This window comes from Epinephelus lanceolatus, chromosome 12 (genome assembly GCF_041903045.1).
Source record: "Epinephelus lanceolatus isolate andai-2023 chromosome 12, ASM4190304v1, whole genome shotgun sequence".
NCBI lineage: Eukaryota > Metazoa > Chordata > Actinopteri > Perciformes > Serranidae > Epinephelus > Epinephelus lanceolatus.
The window spans coordinates 6909066-6927485 of NC_135745.1; the positions used below are offsets into that span (position 1 = coordinate 6909066).

The 18420-nt window shown below is 44.6% G+C and overlaps 1 protein-coding gene across 2 annotated transcripts in view; it reads right to left on the bottom strand.

Moving 5' to 3' along the window:
* Positions 1 to 611: 611 nt before the first annotated feature.
* chd7 (chromodomain helicase DNA binding protein 7) overlaps positions 612 to 18420 on the bottom strand; it is a 95464-nt gene continuing 77655 nt past the window's right edge. For both annotated transcript variants that reach the window (XM_033651020.2, XM_033651019.2), the window contains exons 27-41: positions 15421 to 15524; positions 13244 to 13373; positions 11730 to 11845; positions 10837 to 11257; positions 10469 to 10677; positions 9320 to 10306; positions 8765 to 8931; positions 7259 to 7513; positions 6775 to 6945; positions 6383 to 6616; positions 6035 to 6250; positions 5001 to 5141; positions 4711 to 4815; positions 4391 to 4571; positions 612 to 3838 (exon numbers count right to left, since the gene is read on the bottom strand). In XM_033651020.2, the coding sequence (XP_033506911.2) occupies positions 2811 to 3838; positions 4391 to 4571; positions 4711 to 4815; positions 5001 to 5141; positions 6035 to 6250; positions 6383 to 6616; positions 6775 to 6945; positions 7259 to 7513; positions 8765 to 8931; positions 9320 to 10306; positions 10469 to 10677; positions 10837 to 11257; positions 11730 to 11845; positions 13244 to 13373; positions 15421 to 15524 (4465 nt within the window). In that variant the 3' untranslated portion in view covers positions 612 to 2810. The remainder of the gene's footprint in view (positions 3839 to 4390; positions 4572 to 4710; positions 4816 to 5000; positions 5142 to 6034; positions 6251 to 6382; positions 6617 to 6774; positions 6946 to 7258; positions 7514 to 8764; positions 8932 to 9319; positions 10307 to 10468; positions 10678 to 10836; positions 11258 to 11729; positions 11846 to 13243; positions 13374 to 15420; positions 15525 to 18420) is intronic.

Here is an 18420-nt window from a genome sequence, read left to right on the forward strand (position 1 = left end):
GCAAAGGCAAGGATGATGAAAAAACAACTTAATGTAGGCTAAAAGGTAAGTTTCAGATTCTTTCAAAAAATCTCAATGTTTGTAAGAAACACTGAACGTAAACTTGACTTTGTTAAACTCTACGATACCTTTATCTCCAAGTCCTCTTTTTTTTCAGAGATTTAACCACTTCTCCATCTTCAACAGCCAAATTTGCTTAAGTTGCTTTGGAGTGGACCTTGAGTAATAAGATTATTTTCCCGGTTCATTAATTTTCTCATGATTTTACTCCAGTAGACTAAAGACCATTTAAAGTAACAACAGTGAAGCAAGGTGGAAGTTGATAGAATTCCCTGGAGAGGTGATCAAGGTCCCAGTAGTCCCTGTGTGGAATCGAACAAACCAGCCTGCTCAGTGGGACTGCATCTACTGCACACACACAAAACCCCAGTGTGTTCATAGACAGTAAGAATTATCAGTGAGCTGTGGTTTTAGTTGAGCTGGTTGAAAAAAAAAAAGTGCTTGAATGTGACCTCATCCTGGAATCAAATGAAACACAAAGTGTCATCAGAACATTTTCCTACAAACACATGTGAAGACGAGTGAAGCAAATAATGAGATCCAAGCGGAGGTTTGGTTTCCTAGGCGAATATCATGATTCACTTTTATTAAAAGCATCATAGCTACAATTCATCATACATGATGTCTCCAAAAAAACAAAAAAAAAAAACCAAAAAGACAAACACCAAAAAAAGAGGAAGAAAAAAAAAACATTTACATGGTATGTCTGTAAACTTCAAGGCTAGATAAGAATTTTGAGGTAATGCTCTTCAGCTTGCTGGCTAAAAGTAACAAAAAGTCCATTTTCAAGAAAAGTAGCTAAGTAATAAAGGTACCTGATTATTTTAACTCTTTAACACCAGTGCATCAACAGGAACAGAGTGAGACAAAATTGATTGCAGTACTTATTTGTCATCATTTACAGTTTTAGTTTTGTTTTTCTATTCATACGACACTTGTGGTTATTCATATAGTGTGTGTGTGTGAGTGTGTGTGTGAGTGTGTGTGTGTGTGTGTGTGTGTGTGTGTGTTGGGAGAGTGATGTTGGAACATTCAAAAGCTGCCTTGGTTATTGCTGTCTCAGCATTAGAGAGGAGAACGAGGAAGTCGAAGGGGAAGGTGTCTTCCAAACAGCAAAAACTGATCTCTCCCCTCAGTCCCTGTTGGCTCTCTCTGCGTCTGCTGGGCTGGCTGTGATAGCAAATGTTAATATGACCTGGCCACAGTGTGTGTTTGAATGTACTTTCAAATATTTGAACCACTTGCAGCGCTTGATTTATCTCAAATACTTGAACTGGCCTCAGAGATGGAAACAAATCAAGCACCACCTGCCTCTTCAAGTATTTAAAACTTACTCAGCGACCAGAGTTGAACTTCATATAGAAACTTGTGAATTTCCAACTCCGTTGAAAATGCGTCTCAGTCCTGTTTTGGCCAGGCCTGGTGTCAGTGTGTGTGACTAGAGAAACAGTCTTTTTAAGAGAAGGTCACTAGGAAGCAGCACTTGGTCTGAAACTACCGGGATATGAAGGAAAAAAATACAAATTAAAAAACAAAACAAAACAAAAGGATTTTAATGTGGCAGCGACCGGGAAAATCATCCATCTCATGTGCCCCCTTTAAAGAATAAACCTGAAACATCACATCCCTGTGTGGGCCACCGCTCCAAATCCATTCACAGAAACCTCCAAACTGGGACGGCTGGTTTTGGCTGCATGGAGCGGACCAATCAAAAGGCCTGATTGGTAGCAGACCCAGCCCGCCTGCCACTCCTGAGCAAAAACCAGCCGCCTTGGAGAGAGAGAGAGACAGGATTCAGATGTGGCAGTGGAAAGACTCAAGACTGGTATTCAAACAGTGTGGGACTGGGTTAACAGTATTGGTTCAGTGTGCACGCACACAAGCACACACACACACACATACACTCAAAGGAAAACAGCTGCGGGGAGGAGTCCTCCCAGAAACAGTCACATGACAGAGAGGCTTTAGGGGGTTAGTGTGTGTGTAGCGGCATGTGTGTGCAGCTAATGATCAAGTATGTGTCGGAATATGTGTGTTGTGGTAGTCAGTGTGTGAGACTGAGTTTTAGGCCAGTCTGGTTTCGTTTCCCTCCTCAGAGTCTACCTGGTCTGATATGTGAGAACTAAAAATCTGCTCTGAAACAGAACAGCTCAATCAACTCATTACCCACAATTCCTTATGCAGCAGCAGCAGCTTTGTCAGACAGACAGCTGGGTTAGCTGTAATGCTGTATATTTGAGAACTGATGTCAGAAAAATGCTGCTACAACAAACAGTCCAGGCGGAGAGGGAAGCAAAAATAAAAAATAAAGATTTGAGAGCTGAAAGCAGCAATAATAATAATATTAATAGTACTACTGGAACCTTGTGAAGTCCTGTTTGAAGGATTGTGGGAGAGAAAAGTGTGGGTGCACCGTTCACAGTGCACACAGGCCGTCCAGATAGAAAGGAAGAGTCTTTGAAGAGGAGCCGAGCTCTGAGCGAGTGGCTGTGAGGAGTTTCCCTGACTACACTGTCGATCAGAGAGATTTAACTTAACACACACACACACACCTCGTTCTCTCTGACGCATAGTAAATATACCTGGCCAAAAAATAACAAAGAGTGAGAGAAATCATCAACAACAATGTAAAAGGGGGAAAAAACAGGATTCATAATAGTTTGGATGTCTGTGGTGGAGGCGTGTAAACGTGGCGAGGGGGAGGTCAGAGGTGAGGTAATGTCCAAGGCCAGTCAGTTTTGTGTTTCATTTCAGTCACTCTTGTCCTTCTGTGGAGATGCCGCCACCTCCTCCTCCTCCTCTTCTCCCACCCCTCCATCCTCCAGGGCTGAATCCTCGCCTCTTGTCTCCTCCTCCTCTGCTCCCTCCTCCTTGTCCTCAGCCAAGTCCCTCTCTCCTCCTGCCTTCACCTCCTCCTCCTCTCCTGTAGCTTTCGGCCCCCCCTTCTTCTCCTCCTCGTCTCTCGGAGGGTTTGTGGTCACGGCGTTGCTCCCCAGAGCTCCGGCCATGGCGTTCTGCAGCTCGGCCAGGGTGGAGGCGGTGGGGAAGCCGGGCAGGCTGAGCCCCGCTAGGCCTGGAGGTAGGAACATGGAGGGGTATAGGAGGCCAGGGGCCATGGTGGAGAGGAGGAAGGGGTTGAACGCCAGGGAATTGGCTGACATGCCAGCTGCAGCTAACAGGGCTGCGGCATCGCCGTTGATGGATGCCTCAGCCGTCGAATCAGCAGCTGGGACATGAGGAGCTACGGTGACATCACTGACAGATTTCTCCATTTTCTCTGCTGCTCCCTCACCCTCTTTCTCCTTCTTCTTTGCTCCTTCCTCATTACCATCAGCCTCATCCTCGTCATCGTCTCCCACCTCTTCGTAGTCGTCTCCCTCCTCTTTCTCCTCGCTATCTCTCTTTCTCTTCGTCGTTGCTGTCTCATCGCTCTCCCCTCCCTCTCCCTCTGCTGTTCCGTTGGTGTTCTGTGAAGTGGCAGCGATGGAGTTTGATGCGGCAGCGGCGGCGGCTGCAGCCGTTGCCAGGTTACCACCAAACAGCCCGCCTAGGCTGAACATGTTGGGGAGGGCAGCGGCCATGTTGGGCAGGCCTCCCATGCCGGGCAGCATGAGGGGCAGCATGGAGGCAGCGGCAGCACTGGCAGCGGCCTGTTTGGGGTCGGTGGGGTGAGGGAAGGCCATCAGACCAGCGGCCAACTGAAGAGACTGGAGGCTCTGGAGGGACGACAGGTCCATTCCTCCAAACAGACTGTTCAACAGCAGAGGGTTGATTCCTCCTGCAGACACACACGCGCACACACACACACACACACACACACACACACACACACACACACACACACACACACAGGCAGGGTTAAATGAAGCTCGGTAACCCTTAAATCACAAACACTACCTGCTATGAAGTTGAACGGATCCCAGCTTAACGAGTAGTTCCTTAAGAGACCACTTCACTATCACTGATAAACTGACAACCCGTCAGTAAGGGAGGTATTTTGTAAATATTTCACATTGTATTCAATGCAAAACAATATCAGTACAGAGCAACTGATAAACTGTACAATTAACCCAAATAGTGAACACAAAACTGCAGGAATTATTTTCATTATTCTTGATTTTTTTTTTTTTTTTTTTTAGGAACTTCTTATGTGATTGTATTATGTACATGATATAAATTTTAAACAATCATACATACTTAATAGGCTTCTTTTTTGACAAATTCAGTATTTTCTCCTCTGTGGCGCTTGGCCATTGTATTATTAGCTTTTTGGTTGGTACATGTGGATTTGCATGCGTGATAAAGTAGTTGCTTTAGCAGCAGCTTGTACCTGCAGATGAAGCAGCCGTGGCCAGTGATGCCTGGGCAGCCTGGGCTGCTGCTGCTGCCTGGGCGGCGGCAGCTGCCTTGGCGATCTCAGACTTAGGTCGTCGCCCCCGACGACGGACGCCCTCCTCCCTGACTACAGGGCCAGTCAGAAGGCGGTCAAACATGGCTTCAGGGAGGAAACCCTGTGTGGAGGAGGGTTTTAGGTCAGAAAACAACTTCAGTTTCACAAAGGAACACAATGATGCAACTAGTTTCACTTGAAACCCACAATTTCTAAAGACACATGTAATGAAAACAGTAGGTTTGTTCTTGGTTACTAACAGACTGTTTGACGATATCTGTCCAGTCAGGGGCAATAGAATACTCTGGGTTCTCAAGTAACCATCTGGGAAGCTCCTTCATTGGTGGAGCCATGGCCCCGCCCATCTGAGGAAGAGGAAGATGGAATTAATTTATTATGGAAAATCAATTCATGTAGAGACACGCAGTTTTAACACGCAGACACTAACTTTGCAGGACGCTTGTCCTTGGATATGAACTACTGCACAGTTTTTACTTCCAGCTGTTTTAAATGGAGAATCCAGATATGCTTCAGCTTCAGGTCGACTTACCTTGCGTCCATTGCGTCTGTTGACCACAGGCACTCTCTCTTCCCCAGTCAGGGTGTTGATGTCGATCTTATTGGGGTTTCGACAGCGATGGCGCTTCTGTTTGGGCTTAGAAAACTGAGCCAGCAGTAAATCCTCGCTCTTCTGTTGAAGGGAAACAAAAACAGAAAGGAAAGTGTGAATTATTTGTGGTTTAGAAAAAAGACCACTGAAAAAGAAGGCAGCAAGAATAAACAGGAGAAAACTTCGTTAAGGTACGGGTCCATTATTTACTAATTTTTTGAGGTTTTTATATCATTATGCAGCTTCTCAGTAGTGTTCATAATATATTCAAATAAACACATTTAAATTTGATGTACATATATTTTAGCATAAAATTGTTATTTTTCCAAGCCCTTCTAAAAACGTGCCATGTGACCTGACGTAGGTTTCTGCATGATGATGGTACTACATATTAATTCCCTAACTGGTCAAATGAGCCTCTTTGTGATTGAGGCAAGCCTTCTTTGAGAACTGTGTGTTATTGATCTTCCAAACTGACTTCCTGAATTCCTCTTGACCCCCCAACCTACACAGATGTACTGCTGTGGATGCCATGCTTGTTTGGACCAGAAAGTCACACAATAACACAAACTAAATGAGTTAGACAGCAGTAGACCTGCTGCTGTTTTTGTCAAAGGAGTCTGGCTTTGAAGAGAGCGATATAACGGCTTTGGTTCCCTGTTGGAAAGGGCTGTCTGACAGCAATGTAAGGCAGGGAAAATATTACATTGACTATGGATAAATACTTCTACAACCCAACTTCAAAAACCTTTCTGTTATTATTATTGTCAGCGATTCCCACTCTAACCTACATCACCGCTTTTTGCTAATGGCTGAGTAGGTGTTTCTTATTCTAAAAACCCAGAAAAAATGCAGATGGACCAGTCCTTGAAGATATAATCATGCTTAGGCTTTAATGGTTCACACTAACAAAGGACTTAAGGTGAAGAGGAAGAAAACATATTCAAATATATTTATAAAAGAGGATGACGTACTGGTGTGAATCCAGCCATGTCCATGGTGTATGTTGGGTGCTGCCTCAGCCACTCTCCCAGCTCCTTGTTAGAAACTGCTGCCTCTTCCTCCTCCAGATTGCCAGAAGCAAGAGATCTGGCACTAGAGTTCTGCTCTGGGACGGTGAGGGATCTGTGGGCACGGGCAGCATCCTGAACCCCCTCCACACCTGAAGCCTTTGTCCCATCAGCATCATCCTGAAAGTTCAGAAGGGACACATAAAGTGGGGGAGAAGGAAAGACATATTTAGTAAGACAGTCATACTGTCTTGTCTTGTGTTGCAATGCTGGCAACTTTACTGCCTATTAAAAGACACAAACACTCCATACCCCTCCTGCTCTCTTGTTGCTCATGAACAACAGCTCCAGGCCTTCCACATTTTTCCTGCGGCCCCGCCTCCTCCTCATGATGGGCAGGTCGGCCTCCAGCGAGCCATTGGCTCTGTGTCCTGAGGGCGGGGCTTGCTGCAGCAACTCCATCTGCGCTTTGAGGGAGGGGCTTGTCACCAGGGCGCTAGGGAAGCCGGCCAATGAGGGAGAGGCCTTGTGGTGATGGTGTATCCCCTGAACAACAATTCAAATCACTTTTAGTAAAAACACATGACTCTGTTTCTCAGTAAGAACTACTATGACGTTAAGTTTTTGGTAGTTTGGTTAAGCAGTTCCTAATTAAGAATCATAATAAGGAACTAATTGGACTGTGTGTGAGTTTGTGTGAGCACCTTGGTGAGGTCTATAGCCTGGCTTTGGGACTCTGCAGCAGAGTGGCTCTCTCTCAGCTGAGCGACCATCTCCATCAGGTTACGTCTCTTGGCTGCCCTCTCTGCCTCAATCTCGATCTTCCTCCTCCTCCTTCTCCTCTGGCGAGGCACTGACAGGCTCAGAGCGTCCTCCTGCAGCATCAGGTAAACAGTTACACCTGGGTCAGCCTAACAGCAGAAGCTTACCAAGGGGAGCTTGTCATATGGTTGTTACTGGTACTTCAGCAATAGTTACCACAGATGACATTAACACACAGCGCTAACAGGCTGATTCTAGGGTTTAATATAAACAAATATAATTGCCATTAGCCTGAAATGCTAAAACTATCTCACGCTTAAAACTGGCTGCATTTTGAGATGGATGAAAAACTAAGTTGAAAAATTGACATCAAACATCAAATATCTGAGTGTGAGTGTGTGTGTGTGTGTGTGCACAAACACTCACATGAAGCTGGGGTGATAGTGTTTTATCCTCACTCCCACTGTAAGGTGTATGAATGCCGGCCATTGTCAGCTCAGCTAGACTCCGCCTCTGCAGCGGGCTCTCGGTCACAGTGGCTACAGACGCCGCGGTTACCGTGGAGCCATGCCCTGGCAACAGGTTGCTGGGGAAGTCAAAGATGTGGCGTCTGTTGACAGGCCACTTGCCCTTTAGGATGGCCTCGCAGATGTTATCCATCCGGTTGATCATCACTCGATCCTGAGGGGGGTAGAGAATGGAGAGAGGTGATGACGGACTATTCTAGAAAGTGTAGTCCATTCTCAAACAGTTACAGACTTATAGGCCTGTATTAGAGACATACCATCATTCCAAATTTTCCCTGTTTTTAGAAGTATATTTGATCAAGAAGCAGCCATGTTGATGGATACATTTCCACAGCAATAATACCATTAGTACAACACCAGAGTCATATAATACTCATTCTGCTGCTCTGACTTTCTCTTTTAAAACATTGTTTTTATTCAACAACTAATTCCAGTGGAGTCTACTTTGGCCTTTTTCAAATGCTGTTATGCAGCCGTTGATGAAACTTAACTTCCTGCACAGATGTTCCAAATAAACAGCCTCCAAATGGTTCAATCATTTCTCTCTCTCTTTCTGGAGACACTGAATATAGGGTAGTACGTTTGTTTTCATAATGGATAAATCTGAGTTTTAAATTTTCAGTCTATATGTCTTTTTGTTCTCTTGAAAACCAGATTCCACTGAGAAAAACAGCAATTTAACATCGCCTAACACAGGAGCTGCTGGTCTACTGCTGCCTTCCTTAATCAGTTATTTTCAGTTATTGTCTGACTTTGGAGTTTAAAAGGGTTAGTTTGGTTTTACCATAATCACACGACAAGACAAATTAACTGTTTGAGGAGGCTGCAGACCAGCAGCTGTCTAGCACGCTAAAATTACTGTTTTTGTCAGTGGTGGCTTTTACCAGAGCATAGATGAGGAACTGAAGCTGTCAATGGCTCCCCAGTTGGAAAGGGCTGTCTGCAGCAAGGTAGAGCTGTGAAAATATCCTCAGTATAGCATACACTTAAAATGATATTTCTTGTGGGGCAAATTAATGCTTTGCTGCCTGCCCCCTCCACAGCAGTACATCGCTTAGCTTCTGTGGCGGTTCTCCTGCCTGCCTCTCCAAACTGGAGGCATGCTGACAGACATCTACTGTATGCACTACACTGACTATGGATAAATACCTCATACAATCCCACTTTAAAAAAATCAGGCCTTTCTCTTTAATGACTGTTAGAAAAACTGTTACACTAATTAATTCACAAATCGTTAACACTGTGATTTAATTTGAAATACACAGAATTGCTGAGTTTTATTGACAGGCGATTAAGAGCTAACTAAAGGGAAGTAACTGAAATTACTGAATGATAACTGCATGATTAGTACTCAGCTTTTATTAGCGCATGGCTTTTATTGGTCTGACTGCTAACTGAGACTCACCTTAGGCCAGAATGAGAAGGAGTAGGTGCGGTCCTGTAAGGCCTGCAGTGCAGACGTTTCCGGCAGGTCATCGGGGCAGAACCCGTCTCTGGTTTCGTTTTGAGCCGACGTGCTCAGAGACGCGATACTCTCCTCATCAAAGTTCTTCTGCTCTGACGCAGCACTCGCTGTGGAGGGAGGGAAAGTCACGTTGTCGCTCTTAATTAAAAAGGGTTTCCAAATCGTTATCAAGGGATCCGAATTCATTTTATTCTCTTGCCCCTGGAACTTATTAAAACACTGCCAAGTCACGAGGGGAAAGACCAGAAATAGGCCTGTGACCGAGTGTGGTGTCAGCAATGACGGGAGCTGACAACCAGGGCAAATAAACAGGAGGATTATAATAAACCAGAGTACAGTTAAAGTTAGACATGTGAGACATCAATGTTGTGTAAGAGCTGCATTTAGAACTTCACGTCATCGTCTCTCTGATTACCCAAACCTAAAAGTCTAAACATTGTGCTCACTGAGATCAATGACTCTGACCACCTCCAATGCAATAAACTTTTCACTTACCTTCAGCCTGGGAGGATTTCTCTGATTTGTCATCTTCATCCATCCTCTCTTCCTCTTCCTCCTCTGGGCTTTTCTCTGTGTCAGCGGACTTTGGAGATTTAAGAGCCTCTGGGTTCTCCCTCTCCTCTCCATCTTCCTGCTCTGCAGCCTTGTGGTCCAGTTGTGCTTTAGGAGAGGAGTCAGGATGTTCCGTGAGCGCAGTGGTCTTCTCCATCCGCTCCCTGAGAGAGTCAACATTCTTCTTCTCTTCTGTTAAGTCTTTGTCTTGGTCATCTCCTGGCTTGGAATTCGTCTCTTCTTCTCCACTCTGCTCCACTTTCTGCTCCTCCTGCTCCTCTTTTTCTACTTTTGGCTGGGCCTCCTCTTCCTCTTTCTTCACCTCCTTTCTCGGTGAAGCATTGATTTCCTCTTTCCCTTCTCCAACCTCTCCCTCATTTTCCTTCTGTTCATCAGGAGTTTCAGTCTTGGTACATGGAATGTTGCTGGCATCTCCTTTCTCCGTTTCCATTTCCACCTCCATCTTCACCTCCTTCCCTTCTCCCTCCTCCTCTTTAACTGCATTTTTGGCAGCAGCTGCGGCGCTTGCCAGCTCTGCAGAAGTGAGGAGGGGTGCAGGGGTGCTTTCCACTGCACCCATCCCCGCTTTGGTGATCTCTCCTTGAAGTCCAATGCTGACACCGGCCCCTCGCTGGCTTGTAAAGCGCTGGTGGGCATCAAGAAAGGCCAAGGTAGGGTCGTTTAAAATGTGATAATCTGTGCGGCTTACGCCGTGCTTTGAGGCCCCCAGGAGGAGATCCCGGTCGTGGCGGCCACACTCCCACCACTCCGGGAGGTCTGGGGAGGGCTGACAAAGCTTGAGGCGCTCAGAGAGCAGTGGGTGGGGGAGGACCTGCTCTCGAATGCGGCGGAGCAGCTCAATGCGGTACAGGGTGCGAGAGGCACGCTCCTCTGTGATGGGGTCAATGATCAGGGTTGGGTCTGGGAGTTCTGATGAGATAAAGGACAGACCTTTTTAATAAGAAAATCAAGAAATACCATATTAGACTGTTCTTTCCCCCAGTACTCGCAAACAAACTCTGACACTTAAGTTACACAATACATAACAATGAAAAGGCACCTTAACCCCACACAATTTATGTTTCTTCCTACCTGTTTCAGTCTTGACCTGCATCCTACAGACCCGTTTACACATGGCAATGAATGAATAGTAATATTTCTCCAAGCTCTCATCTGTTTTCTTGTCCAGTCGGGCAAAGGCCCTGAACTGTGCCCAGTCAAATTTCTGACGTTGGGTGTCAAAGACAACTCCAAAGGTGGACACTACACGGTAGAAATCAGCCTCCTCACGACGAGTCCATCTAACAGGACAAAAATTAATGAGTTATTGAAAATATATTCTCCATTACAAAAACTAACATATGATTCTGGTATATTTAAAAGCTGTTTTACATCAATATGTATCCATACACAAGAGTTAAAGAAAACTTGTAACTCTGTGACACTGAATGTAACACTACCTTTGTCTTCTCTCCTTGTAGTACATGGCTCCATCAGTCATCAGGGAGCTGGCAGTCATCACTGGTGACGCCTCTGGCATGAACTGCCCACCTTTGGCAAAGTAAGCACCTCCTTTAGCCAGATACGGGCTTCCTTCTGTCATGAACACCCCTGCTCCATCTTGGATGTAAGTCGCCCCTCCTCCTCCTGTATCGGTAACCATGCCGATGGCAGGCAGGAACTCTCTGCGTCGCCGTCTGCGTCCGTCGGGCCGGTTGAGGGCCTCCTGGCGGAGCTGCTCCCTGCGGTTGGAGCGCTGGTAGGCCGTGATGAGGCGACGCAGACGGGCAGTCAAAGCCGAGGCTGCTGGCCAATACAGTCGCTCATTGGAGCCTGAAGCTCCGCCCACAGCAGCACTTTGACCGTTTTCACCTGATTTCGCTATATGAGAGGTGAGAAGACAGAGAGAGTAGCAGAGTGGCCATTACATCACTTGTTCTACATTTGAAGAAGTTGAAGTTTGAATGTTTAACATGTTCATGTGCTCATATGGCAAAAATCCTGTAGATTTCTCACTGAAAAGCCTATAGCAGTCACCAACACAGTGATTTCTACATGAAATACTTCACTAAGGCATTCAAAACCAACAGTTATGTCATCTTATTTTACTTCAGAGTTTTCCATTTTATTATGGTCAACAGTTTTTGTCAAAACAAACTGATTTAAAATGGGCTGGTAAGATTTTGCTTAGGGTTGTACAGGACTATTGTTGTGGATGTTGTGTAAAGAAGACTGCATGGTCACCTTCTCATCTTTTGCCCATAAAAAGCTTACATTATTAAATTATTCTGCTTTGAGAACACCATTTTCCCTCTCCCTCTGTGGGTGAATTTTAAGTGAATATTAAGTGTACCTTCGGCTTCACCTTCCACAGTGTCATCTTTGTCATCCAGTGGTGAGTTGGTGAAGTCATCCATGTCATCTTTAAAAGGCATTCGCAGTGGCTTGTACTCTGGATCCTCATCCTCACTGTAGAGGTTGGGGAAAAGGCAAGGAATTCAAGATTGTAATTTCATGGAAAAACAGTGAGTTAAATTTCACTGATTGATCATTTTCAGTTTTAATATCTGGAGAACTAACAACACAGCAAAGGGGAAAGGAAAATATTAAAAAGAAGGTGGAAAAAACAACACAACAAAGTATGGCTCCCATTTAACTCAAGGAATTTTCAATCAACATCAAGGTTTTTGGGGAAATACAATCACTTATAATAAGCATGTTTCAGAGGAAGTAAAGACAACCAATTTTAAGTTTAAACAAACAGAAAAGGTACATCAGATGCAGAAACATGTAGGCCTACATCTGTTCTCAGTTACATGTTTGGAGATACTGGATTATTTGGCAATTTGCGTTTTTGTTTTAGATCAAAATCATTTCACCCCAAAATCAAAACAATGTAGTTTATCTCTTACCTGTAGTGCTATTCATTAGTCCACATTGTTTTGGTGTGAGTTGCTGAGAGTTAGAGCTACTGGCCGTAGAGATGTCTGCCTTCTCTTCAATATAATGGATAAGGGTGTAAACCACTTGTTTCATCACCATACAATATTATATTAATTCTTTCACAATAGTATTAATTCGTATTAAATTAGCCTATCAGCTAGAAGACGCCCTCTCCTCAAAGCTTAACAAATTATATGTAACATTATTATTTTTCCTTACTCACCCTTGTTTTAAGTCACTGCATCTCCTGACAGAACAGCTCAGCTGAATATCTGCCTGCATGCACATTTTCTCGTCTACTTCTCGCTCACCTAGCACCACTGAGCTAACGTTACAGCTCACCCGAGGAGGACCCCATTAATGTTTACATCTGTCATGAGAACGTGCCTTTCGTCTATGAGTAGATGCACACTTCCTTCTGTGCAATAATATGGTTGAAATGTGTCGTTTGGAAGAAAAAATAGTTTCTACATGAAACTGCTCACAACAAAGTCGGTGGATGATCTTAAGTAACTGGGTCATGATTTCTAGAGAGACATTGCTGTTGAGTTGTTCAAATGTATTTTTACGGTGCTTTGAGCATCACAAGCAGAGTCCCATTCTTGTTCCTATATACTGGAGAGAAGGCAGACATCTCTACAGCCAATATCTCCAACACTCCGCAACCAAAACTATTTAGACTGATAAATAGCACTACAGGTGAGTAGTAAATATAAATATTTTGATTTTGGTGATTTTTGGTGAACTGTCCCTTTTACATATTCTGAGCTGTGTTAAAGCTCACCAAAGGAGTAGGAAGTGAACAATGAAAGGGAAAGAGACTGGAAAAAGGGATTAAAATGTGATATCACAGACAGAGATAGAAGACTCAAAAACAGAGTAAATAATACTAAAGGGAAGGGGGAGTGAAGCCTGCTCTCTTACCCCTCGGCGCCATCTGCCATCATGTCGGTGCCCCTCTGCTCAGCGGCGATAGCCTTGGCGTCCGGCATGCCCACCCTCTCCAAGAAACACAGGGCGGGGTCAGCTCGCATCGAGTTGTACTTCTCATAGCCTGAAGAGAGTTAGAGAAAAAATACAGAGGCTTGAAATCCATCTCTGGAAATGCAGAGGCTACAAAGTGGACTTTAATCAGGAAGGAGTCGATGTAGTTTCAGAAAGACTTAAAAGTTATTGGTCAACAAACGCACAGCTAGACAAACTCTTAGAAAGAAAGGTGGGAAAAAAGTTGTGCTTTCTAGCTCACTCCTAGACAGACATGATGCTACACAGTCCAACACACACTCCTTTTTAACACATGCACACGCGCACACACAGCATCCAATATTAAATGAAGGAGTAGACAAAAACAGCAGCAGAAGGGCAGACCCCAGGAGCCAGCTGCTGACAAGACAGACAGCTCGTGCGTGTGTATCTGTGCATGTACACTTGCCTCCGTTCTGTTTGTGTGTGTGCTTATCCAAGTGAGCCTGCAGGTGCTCATTTGTGTCAGAGAGAGAAAGAGAGAGAGATAGAGAGGGGGAGAGAATGAAAAGGGGAAAAGTGCGTGTCATGGCGTCTGTGAAAGTGAGCTAGTGGGTGTGAGAAACGGTGCCTGTGTGTGTGTTTGTCCGTTAGGGGCATTCAAGCAGAACAGATTAGAATGTGCAGATCCTACTGAGACACACAGTGAAGAAGAGAGAGAGAGAGAGAGAGAGAGAGAGAGAGAGAGAGAGAGAGAGAGAGAGAGAGAGAGTGGGTGGGTGGGGGAATGGGAGGAATGAGAAGAAAATGCAGAGGAGAAGGTGAGATGAGGGGAAAAAAGGACAGAAGGAAGAAATGAGAGTGGAGAGGACAGGAGGAAGGAGAAGAGGAGCGAGGACGACCACCATGACAGAACCACACTGCCACGCTCTCCTTCAACCTTTCCATCATCCCTCCTTCCTTCTCTCTCTCCATCACATTTCAATTAGGAGAGATGTGACGCATTCTCTCTCTCTCTCTCTCTCTCTCTCTCTCTCTCTCTCTCTCTCTCTCTCTCTCTCTCTCTCTCTCTCTCTCTCTCTCTCTCTCACTCACTCACTCACTCACTCACTCACTCACTCACTCACTCACTCACTCACTCACTCACACTCACACACACTTCTGTGCCCGCAGCCAAACGTTAATCATCGGGGCCTTTACAGGCCATCACTTTTCTGTGTGTGTCTGTGTATATGTGATGCATTGTTTTGTGTGCCTGTGTGTGTCTGCATACAAAGCTCACTGTGTGTGGATGTGTGTGTTAGTCCCCCCCCCCCCACCCAAGGGCCTCCCTAGTGAATGAGGATTATGATTAACTATGGGTGAGCCCTTTTGTATTCCTGTATTCTTGTGTGTGTGTATGTGTGTGTGTGTGTGTGTCCTAATTGAATCATAGAGGGTGGCAATGATGGAAAAATTATGACAATTATGCCAAATTAATATGAATGAGGGTCTCCATCCGCAGCGCACAGACACGACACTCGGCCTCATCGGTCTGTCACTGGGAGTCACATTCAGTCACCACCAAAAGGTGGCTCACTTGGAGATTCACGCAACTTCTCCAAATGACAATGCAAATAACCCGGTTACCAGTTAACGGAGAGAACAGATTTTGTTATTTTAACCTTGAAAGTTGCTTTTGTTAATTTTCTTATTTGTAACATTAACACCTGTAACAAACTGCACAGTGGAAACACACACACACACACACACACAAACACACAACTGCAGCTCGCGGTAAAACCAGCCATCAATCACACTCCCGATAGCACACTGAGCCTGCCAGCTGCGTACCGCTATCACCATAGCAACACCAATCAACCAGTGGCAGCAGAAGTGGGTGGGATGTGTTTGTATGTGTGCTCTCACCCGGTTTGAATATGATGTGTGTGTGTGTGTGTGTGTGTGTGTGTGTGTGCTTGCGTGATGCTTACTGGGTTGGAAGCCGCTGGAGTGTGTCTGAAGGTGCTGACATGTTATCTGTGGGTGTGTGATGTTCATTTTGTATTCACCGTGTATGTGCGTTATGGCTGCCGTGTTGGAAGATGTGGATCTGTATGTACGGGAGGCGGGTGAGGATGCCGGTGTGGGTTTCTTACCGTGTTTGAAGACGCCAATGAGTAGGGATTTGTCGGCCTCACTGTCCCACCAGTCAGCTGGGACCTCGGCATGGAACGGCTGGGGGATCCAAATATCGAGCTCACTGTGAAAGAAATAAACATATCATATCACTGGTAATTAAACTAAACTGTGTGTGTTCAATTTGGGCATCAGACTTGTATTTCAGTGCTGAGCGGAGATAAGAACAAAAGGAAGGGCAGAAATTAGATTATGAGCCATTCGTGTTGTAATCAGATTGTAAAAGCTGTCAGCTGCTGAGCAGAGATAAAAACTAATATCCAAAATATGAAAAATTTAGAGCATATGACTTTTAAACATGGAGGTTGCTAAGCCAGTGGCTAGCAGCTAACAGAGCTAACTCTATAAACAGTGCTAAACAATAACAGTGCTGACAGAGCTAACAGTGGTAACCAGGGGGGAACTAGAGAGTGGGTGATACATGCACCAACATGCTAGCACAACCGGACCAGCTTACCACAACAAACCAGAGAGAAACTCATATGACAACACACACGTGACTTCATTCTCTGCTCAGGATGCCACTATGTCTTTACATAAGAAATAGTGGTTTGCTGCTACATTGATGTCCTGATTGTTGCATTCAGAACCTCTGACTGTTAATGTAAAGAGTTATTCAGCTGTAAGTTGTGTTTTGGTCTTATGAGCTGCACCTTCAATATTCACAGTGTCTCCATCTTACAAATAAAATGTGATCACTACACCAAAATATGAGGCATAATTATAAGTAGATAACAGAAGACAGACAGTATTTCTGGTTCTGCAGCATTGATTATGATCCTTTTCTAAGGGGACCTATTATGCTCATTTTGAGTTACATACTTGTATGTAAGGTTTCAACTCGAACATGTTTATGTGCTTTAATGGTTTCCCTCATATAGTGAATTCACCCTCTGTTTGAGAAGGCTCTGTTTAGCACCCGTCTCTTTAAGTCCCCCCCCACGAAAAAGCCCAGTCTACTTTGATTTGTCAGTGCTTCCAGGTCTTCCATATCTCGGCATCTCTGCACCGTCATTGCAGCCGGGGAATAACTGGGACAGAGGATAGCAGCACTTTTTACCGTGGAAAATCACAGAAAACAGCTTTTAAACACAACCTGACATGCTCCATCAGGAATATGATCCAAAACAAGGAAGACGAAATCTACATCAGCAACCAAATTTACTTGTTTCTCTGTGGCATGTCGCCACATGTAGCAGTCTAAACTACACACTTTAAACACTTGCAGTATCATGCCTAGAGCAGATATAAAGATATAAAGAAATCCTGCACACTATGATGTCATACTGTAGCCAGAAGTAGGTAAAATGTTGGAAACGGATGGTTCACGGCGGTAGGAAGCCTGAGGTGTTTGATCACAGGGATTACTTTTACCTCATTATTTGAATCACTGGCCACTTCAATATGAATATCCTTCAAAATATGGAAAAACACAACACCTCTCTATAAACTGTCCATCCTGTGTCAACAATGTTATGTTTGGAATGTTAAATCAGTGGAGTGCTCCTTTAAGTGTACCTATTTATACATTCTGACATTCTGTTTCCATCCCAGCCTGAAATTTAGGAACACAAGAGTAACACTAACATGTTCACAATCATCTCCCCCATGGTCTCATTTATTTACTTTAATTTTATCAAGTTGTTTCATTTTAACTGACAGTTACTTGAGAGCAATATACTGGTGCCACCAACATTCTACCTAAACTTAGACTCTGAGGTGTTGCTCTCAACAATTTCTTTTAAATTACAACCAAAACCAGTTATCTGGTCAACAACAGAATTCTTCATGCATGTAAATGACAAACTGAGAACAGCTATAATGAGCAAGGTTTCTGCAGGGTGGGTTGTATGTTGCAGCACCAAAATAAAATAAAAAAAATAAAAAAGATTCCTCCATTATGGAAAGAAGAAGGTAGAAAATGGTGTTTCCAGCTAGTTATGGAGAGAAAGGGTACAATACACAATGGAAGCAGAAAGACAGAGGGTGACAGGAGGAGAGAAGAAACCGGGGAAACAGTCCCTTATCTCTGCAAACAGCAGCATGCCCGGCCTTGGCAACACACACACATACGCGTGCGCGCCAAGACTGGCATGCTAAATCCCCCTGGCATATGTTGGCACGATGGCACCCCGTATGCTCACGTCTGGCATGCGCTGACACACACACACACACACACCAGGTCTGTCACAGTAGCCATTGAGAGGGAGGGGGGAGGGAGCGGGAGAGATCAACATGAAGTGCACGTGCTCCACATTATAAATGCAATCACATCTGGGTGAAAGGGTGATGAGAGGGGGGATGGGAGATGATGAGAGACTAAAGTGGACTGCAGAGACGAGGAAGAGATGGACAGATGGCAAGAAAGGTGTAGCGAGAGAGAGAAAAAGATGGAGCAAGCAGTGAAGGAGTTGTCAGAAGGAGATGAAGAAAACAGTAGAGTTAACCTTCACATCAACAACCTTGCACTGTAAGGCCTTGTGCCAAATGATAAGTAAAAGCTAGTTAAGATGTGAAAAAACCCAACACACAATACTCCAAATGGGTCAAAACTGCGATAACAAGCTCATTTTCCCCAGATAAAGTAACTGTGGTGTATCTGTCAGAATAGAAAGAACTCTGCCAAAGAGGCCACTAGAACAGACAGAAATACACTCCACTAATAATTCATCACACATTCATATAAATAACCATCTCTCAACTCACTTTCATGATGCATCCAATACATGGAAGCCTTTCCATTCACTGTGAACACCTAGAATGCTGTAAATTACTCTGCTGCCCAGGATGGATGTCCTTTTTGGGTTTGGAATAAATGTTGCCAAATTTATGGACACTTAAAGAAGGTTTGGACAAATTCTTATTAGAAAGTGTTGGATGAGTAAGACTCACAAAGCCAGAGGCAGCCACTTCTCCTGTCCATGCAGACACACTGACTCAGTTAAGTTAGCAATAAAACA